Source organism: Pseudopodoces humilis, chromosome 1, assembly GCF_049639895.1.
Source record: "Pseudopodoces humilis isolate 2021_Gansu_Grassland_sample_001 chromosome 1, ASM4963989v1, whole genome shotgun sequence".
NCBI classification, from domain to species: Eukaryota; Metazoa; Chordata; class Aves; order Passeriformes; family Paridae; genus Pseudopodoces; species Pseudopodoces humilis.
The window spans coordinates 6,905,285-6,924,916 of record NC_142200.1 but is presented as its reverse complement, the minus strand read 5'-3'; the positions used below and the strand labels follow the sequence as shown (position 1 = coordinate 6,924,916).

At 41.1% G+C, this 19,632-nt stretch overlaps 1 protein-coding gene across 4 annotated transcripts in view; it reads right to left on the bottom strand.

Annotated features, from left to right (window-relative positions):
• Nucleotides 1-5,420, bottom strand: part of ZFAT (zinc finger and AT-hook domain containing) — a 122,504-nt gene extending 117,084 nt beyond the window's left edge. For 3 of the 4 annotated variants that reach the window (XM_014257860.2, XM_005516892.3, XM_014257858.2), the window contains exon 1: nt 5,252-5,420. In XM_014257860.2, the coding sequence (XP_014113335.2) occupies nt 5,252-5,270 (19 nt within the window). In that variant the 5' untranslated portion in view covers nt 5,271-5,420. Of the gene's footprint in view, nt 1-4,849; nt 5,129-5,251 lie in introns of those variants that run through there. The other variant, XM_014257852.2, reaches the window with a different exon arrangement.
• Between the last annotated feature and the right edge of the window lie 14,212 nt (nt 5,421-19,632).

Here is a 19,632-nt window from a genome sequence, read left to right as displayed (position 1 = left end):
AAAGATGATGCTAAAATCAATACCATTTAATATGGTTTTATGGAAAACCCAGTCATATATACATTCACCATTTTTCCTAACCAGGCTGTAAGTGAGGTTTACTCAATAACCTACATCTGTAGAGGCTCTCAGACACTGCATACAAGACTAAATTATACTGAAATTTGTGAATGTTTATGATTAAGAAACAATATAGTTTAAAATCTCTACCTTTCCTGTGAGAGTGGTGAGGCACTGGAACAGATTCCCCAGAGAAGCTGTGGATGCCCCATCCCTGGAAGTGTTCAAGGCCAGGCTGGATGGGGTCCTAAGCAACTGGGTGATCTTTAAGGTCCCTGCCAACCCAAACCATTCAGAGATTCTATGATTTATACAATACAAATATACTAGGACTGGAAACAAAAAAGCACACTAGTTAGGGTGCCTGGAATATGAGCTCATGAAGGTGCCATTGTGAGAAAAACTGAGCTGACAGCTCTGTATATAACTAAGAGAAAATTACAAGTTGGGAAATAAAAATAGAGGAGCGTCAGGCTTTACCCAAGCAAAAATTTAAGGGAGTATGAAAATAGATTTAAATTAAGACTGAGAGGTAGGTAACAAGTGGAAAAGACCACAAAGATGAAGGTGATTCCCCTTGCAGCAGTAAAAAATCAGACACTACTTTCAAATGAAGGACGAGAAAGAAATTAGTACATTTTTTACAGGAAAGAACAAAACAGTTTCTTATGTTTGTTTTTGTAGTTGCTTTTCAAAAAGAAAACCTAACTACTAATACAGTAATGCAAGAAATCTAAAAAAATAGAGTTGGAATGCCTAGCTGTGAACGAGGATTACTGACATTCATGCATTCAAATAAGCTTCTGATAAACGTTATTGTCATGCCAGTGGGTCATTAGCACTACCAAAATATTGAGGACAAAGTAGGATGTACTATTTTTTTAAAAAATAAGGCCTTTTAGAAGCAGTTTAGGGTTAAATTTGATTAACAGTCTATTTTAACAAGTAACAGAATTCCTGAGGAATTTAAATAGAGTGCACAGAAAAGCACAGTGTAAGAACTACACTACAACAACCTGACCACATGACTACAAATGACTGTGACACACTGGAGGGGATAAAAGGGGTTACAAAGACAAAAACAATATATTGTAGGCTTTAATTAGCCATATGCAGAGTGGTTAAAAGTCAGGTCAGACTAGGATGCCAAGATTAGATGTTTAGACACCATTAATGACTGTTTCACCCAGCAAGAAGACAGGGAAACCACATGAGGAGAAACAGTTCTTGACTTTATCAAAAGTAAAACACAGGACCTTTTTCAAAGTGACATTATTTGAGAGTTACTCTGTAACCATGATTAAAGTACTACTCAAAAGCCCTATTAAAACAGTGATAAGGAGCAAAATGTTTGTATTTCACTTCAGCAATGCAAACTATATAAAGATAAAAAGCATCTTTAACAAAACAAACCACTAAAAGGACTAAACTATTTCCAAGACAAGTTAAATCCTTGAAAGCAGCATGAAGGCTATTTAAAAGCATCATATTTGATGCTAATCATCAAAGAAGATTTTAGAAAAGGGAAGGCAAAATCTAACATAGCTAAATAGTCATATGTCAAAAAACCATCTTCATAGAAGTTCCATAAAATGAGGAAAGAAGATTCAAATTGTGTCAAATTTAATGTAAAAACACTGAGGCAGGTCATTAAGGCTAATTTTATCAACTTAAAAAATAAAAAGCAGAATGCAGCAACATTTTAAAACATCTCAACATAATGGGCCCTCCCAAGAACCTGTGCAATGAAAAGTAATCTGTATAGGAAAAAGACCCTTCAAAGAAGGTGAGCCCATAGCAAAGTAAGTTTCTCAATTTGCTGTCATTTTATAGTGGTTTGGAGAGGTTTTCTGTGAAAGATCTTTCAATTATAGCAAACACTTTAAACACAGCCTCCAAACAAGGCTAGGAATTGCACTCCTCAGAAACAAAACCTTAGAGCTAAAAAAACAGACCTATGAAAGAGATGGTCCTATAATATAAAGGCCTATTTAAAAACCATAAAATATCTGTACTGGGCTTACACATCTCTTTGGATACTGTTCCTCTTCTGAAATAGTAATAATCATAATCATCATTCTTAAAAGGTACAAAAATTAGGAAGATCAACAACATAGCACAGTTCCATACATGAGCAGTTAAATAAATTAGATTTTTTTTTTTTTTTATTTGCCTGGAAGGATGTAACCAAAGACTGGAGAAAAGGGAAAGTGTAAAATGAAGAACAACAAAAGCAGGTGTCATGAAGGACATGATTCCTCTGAAACAACTGCCTGCCTTGCAGCTGATCTCTCCCTGCTGCTGCAACTCCAAGGTGCATATCAGCTTGGTGTCCAGAATTTTAGAAGTTGACCAGGAAGCACCAAGCTGATAGACAGTGGCTGGGGCTCAGCAAAGCCCATAAGAAGGTCTAAATCTCTATTCTGGACAAGTATCACTATGTGCTTGCCCCATTCTTACTCTTCGCTATTTGAACATCCATTGTGTGCTGTTAGGCACGTGAAATGCCAGGAGGGAAACAAAATTAAAAATCTAAATCATTCAATACTTGCTGACATATTTTGCACATCACAATAAGAACACTGCATAACTTTTATGTAGCTCAGTAGTCCCAGCATTCAAACAGCATCCTTCCCATGTCTGGGTCCCAGAGGCGGGCACAGCACTGCAGGTGGGGTCTCACCAGGGCAGAGCAGTGGGACAGAATCCTCTCCCTCCACCTGCCTTGGATGCCACCCAGGACACGTCTGGTTTCTGGGCTGCCAGAGCACACTGCTGGGTCATCTCCAACTTCTTGTCCACCAACACCCCAAGCCCTCATCAGGGCTGCTCCAATCCATTCCCTGCCCAGTCTGTGTTTGTGCTTGGATTGCCCCAACACAGCTGCAGGACCTGGAACTTGGCCTTGCTGAGCTCCCCAAGGTTCACCCAGGCCCAGCTCTGGCTCACCTAAACGAAACACAGTGTATTTAACCAGTCTGATGCTGTATTTGTGAAAAGAAACTTGCTTTTGAAACTATGGGAATTTAACTGATGATGGCAAATAAAAGCACATGTATTTTTCTGTTTTACACACACCATCTTCACAAATGCTCCTGAAAAAAAAGTTAAATAAAGTTCTTTAAAATAAGACAACTGTCTCCAGATATTTATGTTGGCTAAACTATGTAAAATTAATGATTTGGATATAACATGGATTTAATAGAATATTCAAGTAACTAGGAAATTATTTTCAGTTTATAATAATCACTTTATCAAACAAAGAAACAGGATAGCTTTTGCATCATTAAGAAAAAATAAAAGAACACATAGTAGATATGCTTATAGCAAGACATTTTTATTTACATGTTCTAAGATCTCCCTCATGTGGCTAAAGACAACATTGCTTAAGGCACCACTGAAACACACTAATACACAATATCAAAAGATATTACCACTACCAGACACCAAAACCACTCAGAACCCCTCAAAGTAGAAGCACAAACTACGTGATCAGTCATCAACTTCAGGACGCACTGTATGAAACACTCTGAACCTGATTTTTTGAAGCAGCCATAATGGAAATGCATCTATGGTTAGACACATCTCAGCAGCAGTAATATCAAAAATACTGAACACTCACAATAGTTCTGGATTCAACCACACTCAGAACCCTTTTAATTAAGACAAATGTGTTCGAATAAATATAAACTTATTAGTGGCACTAGTAGTAAGAGAATTATTTCGCACTAAAGGTTGGATCCCAGAATATAACACAGTCCTAGAATGTTTTTGCAATAGACCGTAAGTAACACAGCACCTGTCAGCTATTCTGTTACTCAGTTTACTCAGTTATTCTCCTGATAGCACAATTATCCTTGGCATAAAATCCCATTTCATAGTCACAGAAAAGACAGGGTTGGAAGGGACCTCTGAAGGTCATCTAGTCCAACTTCCTGCCAAAGCTGGATCACCTAGAGCAGGTGACACAAGAATGCATCCAGGTGGGTTTTGAACGTCTCCAGAAAAGGAGACTCCACAACATCCCTGGGCAGCCTGTTTCAGTGCCACCCTCAACATAAAGAGGTTCTTTTCCATGTTGCAGTTGAACTTTCTGAGTTTTAGAGTTTTGCTATTACCCCTTAGTGGTGGTTTGAGCTGTAAACTATCCATCAGTACTTCATGGGACAGGAAGAAATAACTCAGGGACTGACAACCAGAAGCCAGATTTGAGTATACAGGGTAATTAACAGATATTAAATTATTGCGACATCACAAACTTGTCCTGCAACAGCACATAGGGATTGTGAAAGGCAGTAATCACATCCACAGCACTCCTAAGGCTGCCACCTCTGTGTAACTTTATTCACTGCTGAAACGAAAGCCAGGCCAATACAGGACACACGAAGGCCTGAGATCACAGTACAGTGGAAACATCTTTAACACATCTTAAACATTTGCCTTCTACAGCTGAACTGCGGGGACCTTGAGCTGGTAATACAATTTAGAGTGGCTGCCAGAGGAGCTCACAAGTGTTTCAAACCCAGGTGAGCACAATCATGGAATCAGAGGATGGAAAGGGGTTTGAACAGATCTCAAGGATCATCCAAGTCCCAGCCTCCCTGCCACGGCCAGGGACACTTCTCACTACACCAAGCTGCTCAAGGCTTTATCAAGCCTGGCTTTGAACACTGCCAGGCTTGGGGCAGCCACAACTTTCCTTGTCAACCTGTTCCTGCGTCTCACCACCCTCATAGTAAAGAATTCCTTCCTAATACCCAGACTAAAATTCCCCTCTTTCAGTTCGTACCTATTACTCCCTGTGCTATCACTACAGTTCCTGACCAAGAGTCCCTCTCCGGCTTCCCTGCAGGCCTCCTTCACATCCCGTAGGGTTCCTATGGGGTCTCCAGACTCCAGCTGCTCGTTCCCAGTTCCCGACCCGCTGCTAAGCGGCAGTCTTAGGCCGGACAGCCGGGACACAGCAGCACTCCCAGGCTAGGGCTGCCCGAATCCTCCGGCGGCTTCCGGAGCCCCCCGGCCCCACAGCCCCCCAGGCCGCCGGGCAGCGCGGGGCTATGCACGCTGGGGCGGCCGCCACTGTGGAACTACTTGTCGTGCGGAAGGAGCGTCACACAACCCCGCCGGAACTACTTCCCCCCGTCCGCCGCGCGGGGATCCGTGCGCGCTCCCCCGGCCCGGCCCCGCTCACCTGCAGCCGCCGCCTCCATCGCCGCTCAGCGGGACAGCGCGCCGGGGGCCGAGCGCGGCTCGCTTGGAAAACAGAGTGAGAGAAAATGGAGAAAAAAAAACCAACACGGAAAATCGGGTCCCCGTGCGGCGCTTTATGGCGAATCTGCCGCGGCCGACACAGCAGTGGCGGCTCGGCTCGGCTCGGCGGGGCGGAGCGGCGCCTGCGCAGTGGCGGCCGCGCGGGGCCGCGTCCCCTGAGGCGCCGCCCGCGGGCTGAGGGAGCGGCGGGAGGAGGGTGAGAGGGTGAGAGTGTTCCCTGACAGGAGACAGCCAGGGCAGCCGCGACACCCCGCCGTCATCTCCCCGTGCCACTCTGAGCACACGCCCCAGGACCCCGGCGCTGCGCAACTCAGGCTGACACAGTCTCGGGCTGCCAAAGGCGTTTTAATTCACCACCTGTGGGTAAAATGTGTTTTAATGGGCCTGGTAGTTTAGAACATACATAGGAGATAGTCATAGAACGGGCTGGATGGAAGGGACCTTAAAGACCATCTCGTTCCAACCCCTTCGCCATGGGCAGGGAGACCTTACACTAAACCAGGTTGTTGGGAGCACCATCCCACCTAGCCGTGAACACTTCCAGGAATGGGACATCCACAGCTTCCCTGTGAATCTTGAGTCTGACTCGAGAATCGGCAGTCTTGCCACCCGCACAGTAAAGGATTTCTTCCTAATTTAAACCTACCCTCTGAGGTAAGAGCTGAGATCATGGGGACTCAGGGTGTGTGTCCCTTGTCCTCCGTGTCACCACAGGTAACTGGCAGGACTGTCTGAACACCCTTAGTGCTTATGGGCATGTAAAGACAAATGTGAGGAAGCAGGGTCATTTGTGTGTAAAAGTCACCTCTCCTCACTGCTGTCACAACTTCTACCAGCCTTACATGGAGCTTTGCTCCATCAGTCCCTACAGGTGCAGGTAGCCACACAGACAGACTGGGCAGCTGTACATTACCAGTGTTCACCCCATCAATACTCCTCTTACTCAGAATGAACTAGATGAGACAACTCTTACAAAAACATATTCTTTAGAATTTATGTTAGAGACCCAAGTAGAAGAGAGCAGGGAAAGACCAGACCTTTCCAAAGGCTGGGGTTGCTTCACTGCAAAATTTTTGTCTCCACTGACCAAATGGAAATAACAGAGCAATATTACAGCAGAGTCATCACTGGCTGTTCTGATCTCATGAGAAGCAACATTGGGAACCTGTCTTTAGCCTGCTGCCTTAACCTGCCCTCTTCTCCTTCTAGACTCCTTATGCCAATTTCTGTCCCCTCTTCCCACACACCACACATATCTTCTGGAGAACATTTCATACTTCTAGGAGCAATAAAGATGAAAGCACACTTGTGCTCAGGCACACACTGCCCATGAAAGGAAGGGACTGTGCTCTTTTTTGGACATGAATAATATTCATCCTTACCTTGGCATAGAAAGAACATTCTCTGGTCCTTGAGTCACTGAGCCTCACTACAGCAAGTGGGGTGGATTGTCCTGCCAAGAAAAGCACTTGTCTTCCCATAGAACCACTGGCTGAGCATCCACATGCCATGTGGTTTACTTTTTACATTCATATATTGCATTATACAGTTCTGCTTTGCACAATCATAAGCCTTTTTGAAAGGCTACATTAATAAAGGCTTGTTCTTTACCTAAGACAACAAACCAGAGTTGGAATCGCTGAGCTTTGCTGCCTGGCCCAGTCAGCAAATGCTCGGAGGGTCTGTCTGTCTGTTGGATGTCAGAAAAGAAAGAAAAGCTATCACTGTTGGGGTGCCTGGCCCGGTCCCAGAACCTCATGAAGCAAAGTTTTTGCAGCTCTGAATCAACAGTTTCACAGCTTAAACAAAAATAACCTCAAGTTCTTCAAAGTGGCATCATATTAAAAGCCACATAACTTGTCTCCAGCAGAGTTCAGCTGCACCACACACAACACGGATCCAGGCACTGGGATCACCAGCATTGATTGTGAGGCCCTCTCAACAAAGACACCGGTGATTCCTGGGGCTGTCCTGTGCAGGACCTGGACTTCAATGATCCTTGATGGTCCTTTTCAACTCAGGATATTCTGTGATTCTATGAACAGATCCCATCTCAAGGGAGAGCCTGATCCCAGTCTGTTCATCTCATTCTGTCACAGTTTCCCTACTGACAAAACTCAAGGCCCACACCACCCATGCTTTCCCTGTCCCTCCTGCACACCTCCTTGTCTGGCCTGTTGTTTTTCAGGTCCCAGTCCCAGTTTTCATTCTTTCATTCAGGAATATCTTTCCTGTTTTTCTCCAGAGTGCTTTCCAGATCTTTCTGCACTTTCTCTCTCACCCCTGATGTCTCTCCAGCCAGTTGCAGATAAGCTTCTGCACACACAAGTGTTCTTCAAATACAGCTCCTGCTCCTCTCCAGCCCACTGAATAGCTCTTCATAGCCTCCATGCCTGGCTGCTATGACTTGACTTCTCCTGAACTAACTCTTGTAGAATAATAATGATAATGATGAGGATGATGATGATAATAATAATAATTAATCTCTACCAAGTGCTAGAGAGTGCAAAGTTCAAATATAGAGCAAGTCCAGTATTGCACAGGTCTTCAGCCTGCATCTGGAGCTGGAATCCATGAATGGAGTGTGGATGCCCTTACTGAGGGCACAGCAGAGGCTGACTTCTCTTCTTTCCAGTTAACATGATTTGGCTTTATTCACAAGTAAGAAAAGCACTTCACTGAGGATGTGCATTCCCAAGTGTGAAATGAGAGTGCAGCTTGCTTGGCTGTTCCATAAGAGCAGCCCCATGGAATTAAGGTGGTAAAATCAATCAAAGGTTAGAATTAGTACTGCATTGTACAGCTTTCATTTCCATTTACATAAGCTATTTCTGGGAATCTTTTACATCCCACAGTCATACACTGCATTTGTTCAGAATCTCTGACTCATTCAGTGTTGCTGACGTACCTGACCTAGATATGAATGAGGGCTACACAGCACAGGGGCTCATCTCTAACACAAGACTGCCTCGTTTGTTACAGAAGCTGGAAAATGTTAAGAAGTAAACATGAGGTTTTATGAAGGAACAGATTTTTCTTGCAGAGTTAATTTCTGATATAAAAACAACGTTCATTAATTGCATCTTCCTCCTTTCCTGCTTCCTCACTGTGGCATTTGCAATGTGCTTTGAAAAGCATTATGTATTTCTATAGCTGAAAATTTTAGCATCTGTGCTTAAATGTGATAATTACTTTTAAATCCCCTTATCCTCAATGTCTTGCATTGAAAATACCCAGTTAAGGAAACTTAACTCTAAACTTCTGTGCACCGCTTTCCTTTTTTTCCCCCATGAGCATTTTGGGAAAATAAAGTAATTTCTGTTGAAACAGAAAATCAATGAATGTCCCATAAGCACCCAAAACAAAATGAGGCAAAGCTCTGTAGAGGGAAGACACAATAATTGGCTAAATGAGGCAGTTGTCCAGTGAGAGAAAGCAGTAAATTATGTGATTGTGACCTCAGGATCAGCAGCAAAAAATACCAACAGAGGATAAAAGCAGACATCTGCAGTCTTTATTTAGACACTTAATGACCTTCCAGTGCTTGAATTTCCAACCTGATTTTTATTATAATACAAATATTTTAAGACAAAAATCCTTTAGCATTTTATCAAGTGGTGTGCATAAAGCATTCTAACAGGAGAGCAGAACTCATAAGCTAAAAGTTGTAAGAAACAATGTAAAATAAAAGATCTTTAACTTTGTGTGAACTTACTGTAGAATGGAAAAAAGACCAAAACATCTGTCTGGGTTTTTTATTAATTACACAGTACACATACACCCTACTGCATTTGAGTTTCCTGTACTTTCTTGCAAACAATTCCCTGGGCAGCTTGTTCCAATGCCTGACAACCCTTTCTGTGAATATCCAATAAAATCTAACTTAAACTTTCCCTGCTTCAACCTGAGGCCTTTACCTCCTTTCACTTGTTACTTGGGAGAAGAAGCCAACTCCCATCTGGACACATCCTCCTTTCAGGTAGCTGTAGAGAGCAGGTAAGTGCCCCCAAGCCTCCTTTTCTCCAGGCTGAGCACCCCCAGCTCTCTCTGCTGCTCCTCATCTGACTTGTGCTCCAGACCCTTCCCCAGATCCACTGCTCTTATCTGGGAATCTTCCTGCACGTCAGTCTCTTTCTTATAGTGAGGGACCCAGAACTGGACACTTGAGGTGTGTCCTCACTAGTACCAGTACAGGGGGACAGGCACTGCCCTGGTCCTGTCCTGCTGGTCACATTAGAGCTGACACAGAAGGCCAGGAGGTCATTTGCCACCTTGCCCAGCTGGGCACACACTGGCTCACATTCAGCCGCTGTTGGCCAGCACCCCAGGGCCTTTCCTTCTGGGCAGCTTTCCAGCCACTCTGCCCCCAGCCTGGAGCACTGCAGGGCCTTGATGGGACAGGAGGGCAGGACCCATCACTTGGCCTTATTGACCCGCATACAGCTGGTCTGGGTCTGTCGATCCAGCCTGTCTAGATCCCTCTGCAAAACCTTCCTACCCTCCAGCAGACCAACACTCCCTCTCAGTTTGGTGTCATCTGCAAACTTAATGAAGGTACACTCGATCCCCTCATTCAGGTCACCAGTAAAGATCTTAATCAGGGCTGGACTGAGTACTGAGCCCTGGGAAACATCACTAGTGACTGGCCACCAACTGGATGTGTCACCATTCACCATCACTCTCCGGGCTCAGCCATTCAGCCAGTTTTTAACCCAGCAAAGAGTGTACCTCAAGTGTTCTTCCCAAACTATGGGAAGCCAGTTTCTCTAGGAGAATTCTATGGGAAGAGGTGTCAAAGGCTTTGCTGAAGTCCAGGTAGACAATATCCACAGTCTTTCTTCCACCCACTACATTGTCACCTGGTCACAGAAGGTCAGGTTCGTCAAGCAGGACCTGCCTTTCATGAGCCCATGCTGGCTGGGCCCGATTCCCTGGTTGCTCTGTATGTGGTGACACTCAAGTGATTTGCACCACGAGTTCCCCTGGCACCGTGGTCAGGCTCTAGTTCCCCACATCCTCCTTCCTGCCCTTCACGTAGGTGCTCGTTGCATTTGCCAACCTCAAGTTGCATTCGCCAACCCTCAATTCTGGGACCTCCCCAGTTAGCCAGAACTGCTGATAAACGATGGAGAGTGGTAGGGCAAGCTCTTCCTCTATTCCGTCACTACCCTGGGGCGGATCCCATCCGAATCCACGGACGTGTTGCATAACTTTTAAAAGAAAAGGGACCATTGTTTAGTGAGAGCAAAGACTAAACTTTGTAAAGTAATTAAACAGTTCTTCCTGGGTTTTGTAAACTGTTTTTCCACTAAGGGAAAACTTGAGCCATATTTACAGCTGTGGAGGTAATCAACAGTATCCATTTAATATAGATTCTGGGGGAGGACACAGAAGAGAGCATTCTCAAAAGCTACACAGGTTTAAGAGATTTTTTTAAAGTTAATTAGCACATATATTTTTATCACATTTTTATTTTCTCATTGATTTCAAAGGGAAAACAATTTGAGCTTATGCTCTGCACTTTTCTAAGTTCTACTTGAAAATGCAAAGATAAATGCTCAGAAATTACAGGGGGTTGTTTGGAAACCAGCCTTATGCTTATGGAAGAAAAGTTGCCGTTGCCTTCCTGTAAATGCTACATTATTTTTTACCCACATTATCTGTCTGCAGTAACTGTATCTGCTTGTTATTTTTATCTGCCATGTTTAATGTTGAGTTCTTGTTTAGGACTGCGTAATTGCTGTTTTCTTGTTACAGAACATTAACTTTATGCTTCCAGTAACAACTTTATAATGAAAATGCTAATAAAAATGGGGCAGTGCAAACTACACAGTTACAAATCTCTCCAGAACTTAGTATGAAGCTTATCATAATTCTTGACACCTCAGGATTGTATAGTCTACTGATATTGATTACAATGCACAGTTAATTTAAAAATTATCTCCTGCAGACCTGAGAGAAAGGCAACAATTATAAATAACTTCAGAAAAATATATACATATTGAAAACACTTCGAATAAACATTCAGGTTTTCTCAGTGTAGCAATATAGTCACTGCAGGACTCAGAAATATCTTGCATTAATCACATTTCTGCTTGCAGGTTTATACTGTTTAATCCTATTACAACTGTACAGCATGTTTTTCCTTTGGTAGGTGATGTCAGACTAGCTGAGACAGCAGCACAAGCTGGAACACTGCAGGTTTAAATAGCAGTTTTCCTTGTTCTTTTGGATTGGGGGGTGTTTTCTTACACAGGGACAAGAGATTATAAAACAAGAAATTGTAACAGAAAAATGAAAGTTAAGAAATTCTATTATGTGCTGTTTCTTCAGTCTAGTACAAAATGAACATTGTGCAGCTGGACTGAGAAAGAAATGCACGTGAGAAAGCAAACTTTGACTTAAGCTTTTCAAAATGTAGCACTGTCAAAACAGAGGATTATTTATATTTATGATTATGTATAAAAAGTGCAGCCCAATATCCAAACAGCACCCTGATTTCACTCTCTTCACCTTTACTGTAATTCATGGAAAGAGAAAATAATATACACAAATATACACAGTAAATAAAAAAGGTAAATTCATAGTACAAATAGTATATTCTCCACACCACTAAGTGGTACTGAAAAAGGCACAAAGAGAGGTGTGGAAGATAGACATCTTTGTTATCGTATTCCTGCTGGGAAAGTTGCCACTGCTCTCATGCAACAGGGAGCTATTTATAGGATAGTGGAACAGAGAAGAAAAACAGCACCAATCATGCTGGGTTTGATTTATTAACTCTACAGGAGGAATTTGACAACCATGATATGCCCAAATAATACAAATCTGACAGCTCCTCCATGATTTGTATGATGGTAATTTGATTAGACATTGCATCATATGTTTGACTTCAGGAGATTGCTCTACAATTCTCAATCTTCATCAGTTTTCTGCGAGATTATCATGTCATTAAATACTTCATACTTTAAGTTCCCTCCCAGGAAAATGAGAACTACCACTGCTACCTACCTACATCATTTACCTGGAGTTACGGAAAGCATATGAGACTGCCCCACACAACATCCTTGTCTCCAAATTGGAGAGACATGGGATGGATGGATGGATGGATGGATGGATGGATGGATGGATGGATGGATGGATGGATAAAAACACGAGGCTTGGAACTAGGTGACCTTTAAGGTCCCTTCCAACTCAAACACTTCTGTGATGCCATGATCTAGGCCTGTGTGCCTATAGCTTCCAGAGGGCCTCAGAAGCATCCAGAAATCCCTGGTGACTTTAGATGGAGGTTGATGGGATACTGTGACCATATAAACAAGACTCTAAAGGAGCACATTCCTATTTATGGAAAAAAAACAACTAAGGGATCTGTGTCATATCAATACCATTGATTTCCTCATTAGTGTTTGCATCTTCCACAATTATCACAGCCCGATACTTCCCTCTTTGACAAAATAAATTGTGATGATAGAATGAAAATCCATTAACATGGAAAAGCTGTAAATATGTCCTTTTTCAGAGTAATATTGCTTGACTGACAAAAAGTCCAGTCACCACCTATTCATTCTTTGCTCCTTACAAGGAGGAAAACACATGCACTGCACAGTGTTTGTGGGTATTTTAACCACCCTTCCTTCCCCTCTCTCTTACAGAGGAATTTTGAAAGTAGTATAGAGATTACACCACAAAATATTTTCAGAAACATTCACAGTTTTTACAGTTTTCCTGAAAGTTGTTAATATCATCTAATAATAATCATCTTTTGAATATGCCAACTACTGAAATGTGATAACAACACTGAATTATATAGTCTACAGGCAGTCTGTGTAAGAGAAGGTGACTTCACTTCTCTAAATAGCATTTACTAGGGCTGACAAAGGCTCCAGTTATATTCCTTAATTGGAATAAGCTGTTTGAATTTTTTTTTTTTTTACTTCTCCAGTGTAAGCTTGCATCTTCAGGTTTCATTGGACAGTATCTCAAACCCAAGCAACTCTGTACGCTGTCTGGCATTGTTCTCTTGGCTATGTTACAAGATCTTTCCTCATTCAAGAACAATTTATTATTCCTTTTCCCTTCCTCCTTGATAAAAACATGTTGAGTGTGCTTAATTTGTAACTCTGCTGCTCTGAGATAATTGTTCAGGATGGAGGTAAAAGCAAATAAATTTTGTAGCTTGCATACCTGAATACTCTTTCTATTTTTGGAGCTTTCTTCAGTCATTTTCTGTGCTAACAATTAGTGAAAGTTTAAGCATTAAAGGTTTAGCTAGACTTCTTTCTGCTTCACTTCTCTTTCTCTGGAAGAACAGCACAGTTGCATAACACGTGAAGTGCAGTCCCTAAAAACCATCTGCTCAGTCTCCCTTCATTAGTACACCATGGCAAGGGTTTGGGTTTGGTTATTTTTGTAACACAGACACCACTACTTAAACATCCAATAAAACTATATGAGTTCTGGTTTTATGTTCATACAAGGAAATTCTGCTGAGAAATTCTTCATCCCTGTCATAGCAGAGCTATCAATTTTGCAAAAGTGGGTATTTTTAAAAACTGGGTTATATAGTTAAACCATGTATGTATTGTGGACTCTTCATGTGCCTTATAACTGTTTACATTTGCTTATACTTATCTCCTGATATATTCTGAACCATAACTGAAGCCTGATTATAATCTCATTCATATTAATGAATCACCTTAGAAATCAGTGAAGTCACTCAGATGTTATAGAATTTAATGGAATCAGAATCTGGCCTTCAGTCACAACAATTTTAGATAGATTACACGGTCCCACATCAGCAGCACTACTCTGCCCTAAAAACAACCATCAAATTTAATTAACAGATGTGAGCTGTCATTGAGATCAAGCCCTTGGAAGCTGTTACTTTAGTGTGACCTCACTTACTTTTTCTTCTAGCAGGAATGCTGCAGCTCAAACAAAAATTCAGGGAAGTTTGGAATTCTAGGATTTCCCAATATCCCATTTGGACATGCTGGAGGACATCCAGCCAAGGACCAGCAGAACCTTCACATCCCTTGCATGCAGGCCATATTTGCAAGAGCTCCAGAACCAGATCTGCCAGTGAATGTTCAGAGACTGGCACAGTACAATCCTCCACATTGTCACTGGCACACAGCAGCACACATGGATGTTTAATTAAAATGGTATCTACATCAAAAAGGATGTTTTTGATGGAAGGAATCAAAGCCTACATTCTGCATCCCGCAATATTAACTACTGCCTTACCTACATATATATATACACACACACACACACACAGAGAGAGTTTTTATGGTACAATACCTTAAATTTGCACTTTAAGCAGTCTAAATAAATAGAAAAACTAGTTTTAAGATGAGGATCTGTATGGAAATTATTTCTGATTGTTCAACATGCAATTGGTTCTTCTAGTAGTAAAAAAAATATGAAAAACTAGATCAAAACTTTTACTCTTGCCATGAAACACCATCCAAGATTATTTAAATATTTATTTTCTGCTACTAAGCATGTGACATGGCTAAAGTTTCCATTTCCTCAATTCACTGATTCCAGATAGGAAAAAATTTATATAGCAAAAACTCAAAAAAGTTCAGAAAGGAGAAATCTGGGAAATTTGTGCTTCAAAATCCTACAAAACACCTATCAAATTAGTTGACCAAGAAGCATCATAGTATAAAGAACATAGAGAGAAGAGATTCCTCACTTCTTTTCACTGAGATTTCTAATGTAAGGATGCCTGAGCTAAAAGCAGAAATAAATTTGTTTACTAGTGGGAAATGTAACATCTCTGTTCAAATTCCTGCAGAACATGAAGAACCAACATACACACTAGTGCCTCTGATCTGAAAACTCTACTAAATTATCTTTCCATTCTTTTGCCCTCAAAGATTCCATCTTTTGATAAGATTGAGTTTGCTTCTTGCTTTCCTGCCTCTATCCTGTAACACCATCTTTTTTCTGAGACTAATTTAAGCAGGAAGGGTCGGGGGTATTTCTTTGTATCATAGCAGAAGCCAGATTTCATTAACACTTCTCTGCAGGTACACAGTTTGCGTCTCCAGCTGACAGAGACAGACCAGTGTCAACCCCTTGGTGTGGGATGCATCCAAGAAATGCCTCTCCCTGGAGAAGCAGAGTAGCTGTGACAGTGGAAATCCTGGGTGTGCTACATCTCCATTACAGGCAGGAAGCAGCCCACAGTAACTATGGTAGGCAGTTCATAGGATGAACAAGACTTCGTGTCTGGTGGGACATCACACACAGTTAAAAAGCTTCTGTGGACTGTCAACCCTGGACTGTGATCCAACTTAGGAATTTGCTATCTTATAAATTCCTTAGAATAAGTGCGAAACATCTCCAGAAGAAGATGGTTAACAGATCTTCTTTTCCACTAGATGGTAGTTAGTCAATTCAAGTAATTCAATAATATGTGGGGAAATGTGTTTATTAAAAATTGCATTAAGCTATGCACTTAACATTTATGCTTTCAGCAAGATTTCCATAGCCTTAAGTAAACAGAGCTCAGTTCACAAAGCATCTTTCATCCCTGCCGCTTCCCTTTTTCCTGTCAGACAAAGATAAAGCTTGTGTGAAGCTTGGAAAAATAATTTTTCACTTTATTAAAATGGCAGATTTTTCAGATAAAGTCATATTGTTTACAGGAAATTATTTCCCTGCTGAGACAGTGATATTATCAGACAACAAACAATTCTGAGTGACATAAACTGCATTTCCTTCGTTCTGCTTCCAGGGCCCATGTACTGTTCCATGGATCAGGCTTTCCTTGGCTGCAGAGGTAGACAAGTGAGGGATCTGCTGTTCCTTAACAGAAAGAGAGAACCCAATGCCAGAGGTAAGACCCTAATTACTCATACTCACCTACTATAAAATCATGTTTTAAGTTCAAGTTTTAAACAGTTTCAACTTTGTCTATACTCTCCTGAGACACAGAATCTCTATAAAACATTAATTAAACTGGTCAGAACTGGCACAGCTGGTTAGAAGGAGCGAGCTGAATTTTGCAAGCATCTTAATGAACAGACAAGTAAAGTAAGTTTACTTGAACTTGGTAGCATGTGAACATCTACTGAAAAACTTGTATTTTTTGCAGAAGACAAACCCAGGAAGAATCAAAAATATTAATAAAGGTATATTTTCAAAACTGCTGTGAAAAAATCCACATTAACTATGCCTCTGTGTTTTTCAAGAGAAGTTTGATTTTTGACTGCTAAGTGACTTACCATTGATGTCATATCTATAAAAAACTTCCAGATAATCTTATAAATCATTCACACTCTATCTTTGCTCAAGATATTTATCCCATTTCAGTTTAGGCCATCACTGGCGCCATGGGATTATCACTGTTTATCTAAAAAGCACCAACAGAATGGAAGAAAAAAGTGAACTACACTATTTAAAACATGGTTTCAAATTCTGCAGGGTTATTTTATGCTTGGAATCCTTGAACACATTTTTTCAAAGTTTAGTTTTAGTTTAGCACAAACCAGAATGCCAAACATTACCTCAATGAGGAGGAACAGTACCAAAATCAGTCTGCCTGATTCTCAAATGAAGATTTTCACAGAATGGAAAACAAGTCAGCACTCAACACACTCACAAGTGCAGCTGAGCCCATGGAAGGGTGCACACAGGCACTTCTATCAAATCCTCACTTAACAAAAACAAAACCAAACAAGCCTCCCCCCACCAAATACTGGTCCTGACACTCTTCAGTGAGTGTATTTTCTCCCTTAGGAGAAACCAAAGTATTTGAAATCATTTGATACAGTATCATTATAACCTGCCCTACTGCCCAAGTAACCAAGAAACAGCTAAACAAAATCTCCAACCTGTAACCACAAAGAACTCAAACTCTTGAAAACCCCAACTATTCAAACCCATTAATTAAAGCTTTGGTTTACTATATTTACATTTTACTTCTAATGAGTTTTCAAGTGCTGCATCAAAAGCAACCAGAACTGTTCTTTAATAAAACAGTAAGTGTCTAGTTGGATCACACTTGAGTTTCGGCAACATGAATTCTAGATTTCAAATGCATTAAAAAAAAAAAATCAACCTGCTGAAGCGCCAAATATGCCTCCACATCTGATCTGCTCAGATTGTTTACTCACTGTCCATGCTACCAAGGAAATTAGCTCCACATAGAGGCACTGGCTAAAAAGGAGCATCTTTGAAAATTTGGCTGGCAGCAACTGTTGATTTGGGCATTCCTTCTTGCCATAAAACTTTTTTTTTCTTTTTTTGTCACTGCACTACTGCGTGGCTCCATGAGCTAGTGGTGCACACAATACACCGAGTGAGGGCATGGATCCAGTCTGAGGGAGGACAGCGAGAGCCTTTCACTGCTCCCTGTGACACCGGAGAGCTGTGCTAGTTACAGAGTGTGTTCCTTCCCATGAGTGAGGGCAGAAATCACAGTGGGATGGGTCAAGAGCGTGCGTCAGCATTCACCACCACGTAATAAGTGACAGCAAAGCTGCAAGATGTTACAGCCTCACAGGGAAATCCTTCTGTCTTGGCACTTTCCTCGTGCTTCAGCACAGCTGTCAAACCCGGCATTCCCAAAGCATGGGAACCACGGCAGGATGGGTGAAGGAAAGGCAGCAGAACTTGAGAGAAATTCTGGCAGAGTCAGGGACACAACAGGGCACCTGATTTTGGGAAACGGAATAGAAAGACATGCAGATTCTTTCTGGAGATAAGCTTTTAATGTTTTGAATTACATCATCTCTCCTGAGGAAGAGAACTTGCATCCCTCATACTTCCCTAGTTCATCCAAACTGGAGAAATGTGTTTTGTATCAGTAAAACAGATGCACTGAATAGAAATCTAAAAGAACAGTTTTGTACATGAAGAAGTGCACAGACAGCAAGCACATGGTTGCACTGCAGTGTTCACACAGACACAGGTGATCTTCAGATACAGAATTTGATGTGGTTTCTTCCATGCAATAGCCTCCTGTGCCATATATTGCATAACACCTGCCCACAAGGACTTCTATGTATTAAAAAGATCTCCTCAGTTTGTCAGCAAAAATAAAAGCACAACAAAAAGTTCAACTATAGTGAAATGGGGCTCATGTGTGCTAATTTAAATGAGGAAAAATCCTCTCACTAATTTTTATAATGTATTTGGTCTTTTAAGTAAGAAATATTACATTTTGGAGTCTGAGCCTTTCAAGTATTAACAAAGATACCAGATTATAAGCGTGATCCTCAAGAAGCCAGTTTATGCTTTATAAAGATGAGGAATTCTATGTCCCCCATTCTTACATTTGGATAAAAATATTTAAGCTCTTTTTAAAAAATTTTTGGTACCTAATAATGCCCAAATGCTGAAGCCATTTAACAACACATTCATCAGCAGTAGGAATGTGATTCTAAGACATGAAAGAAGAAGAGCTACTAGGAAAACAAGAGATACTTGTCTTTTTTCTCCTATGCAGATTTCCCCTTTCAAAGATATAATTTTTAAGATATAAAGGGCAACAGAAATTGTTAAAGCTTAGTAGTTTTACTACTTTACTGATCGTTTGGTTTGAGAATTGTTTTTACAGTACCCTGTAAATCTATTTCTCCTTTGACAATGATCAAGTAGATAATAAGCAATAAATCACTGCTCCAACTGAGAACTGAACATTCAATATAAGCTTTTAGATTACTTCTGTCATCAGGCTATGAGATGTTGCTTTTCAAGCAAAGATAGATTGTCACAGTTTATTTGCAATTAGAAAGATATAGATCCCATCAGTTAAAGCCTGTTTCCCAACAAACATGTAGGCCTTTATACAGCCAAAATCATAATCTGAGCATGAAGAGATTTCTAGAAATACATACTGCTTCCATAGAAATTAGTGCTTACAATATGAAATAGTACTGAAAAATAGGATTTCCTGCTTGCCAATGCCACTTGGTCATTTAAGAAAGCTGCCTTTCAAAGCCAGTTGATGTAAACATCTACCCCCCAGCCCCACCACTTGTTATAGCTGAGTGTAGGATGTTTACAGGAACTAAAAATTAGGTGAACTATATAAATACAGCAGTGCCTTTCAATATATCAACAAATAAATCTAAACAGACATATTTGGTATCTGCACCACTCATACTGTACATGCAACTCTTATTAATCTTGACTAACATTATGAAGTCAATCCATGCATTTTAACATTTGATCTTCCGAGTATCAGAACACAGTAATATCCATGTAAAGTCCTTGATGTTGTAGAGGTCCAAAAGCAAAAATAAGATGTTTCTCTCTCACAGCCTCTGTAGAAGAGCA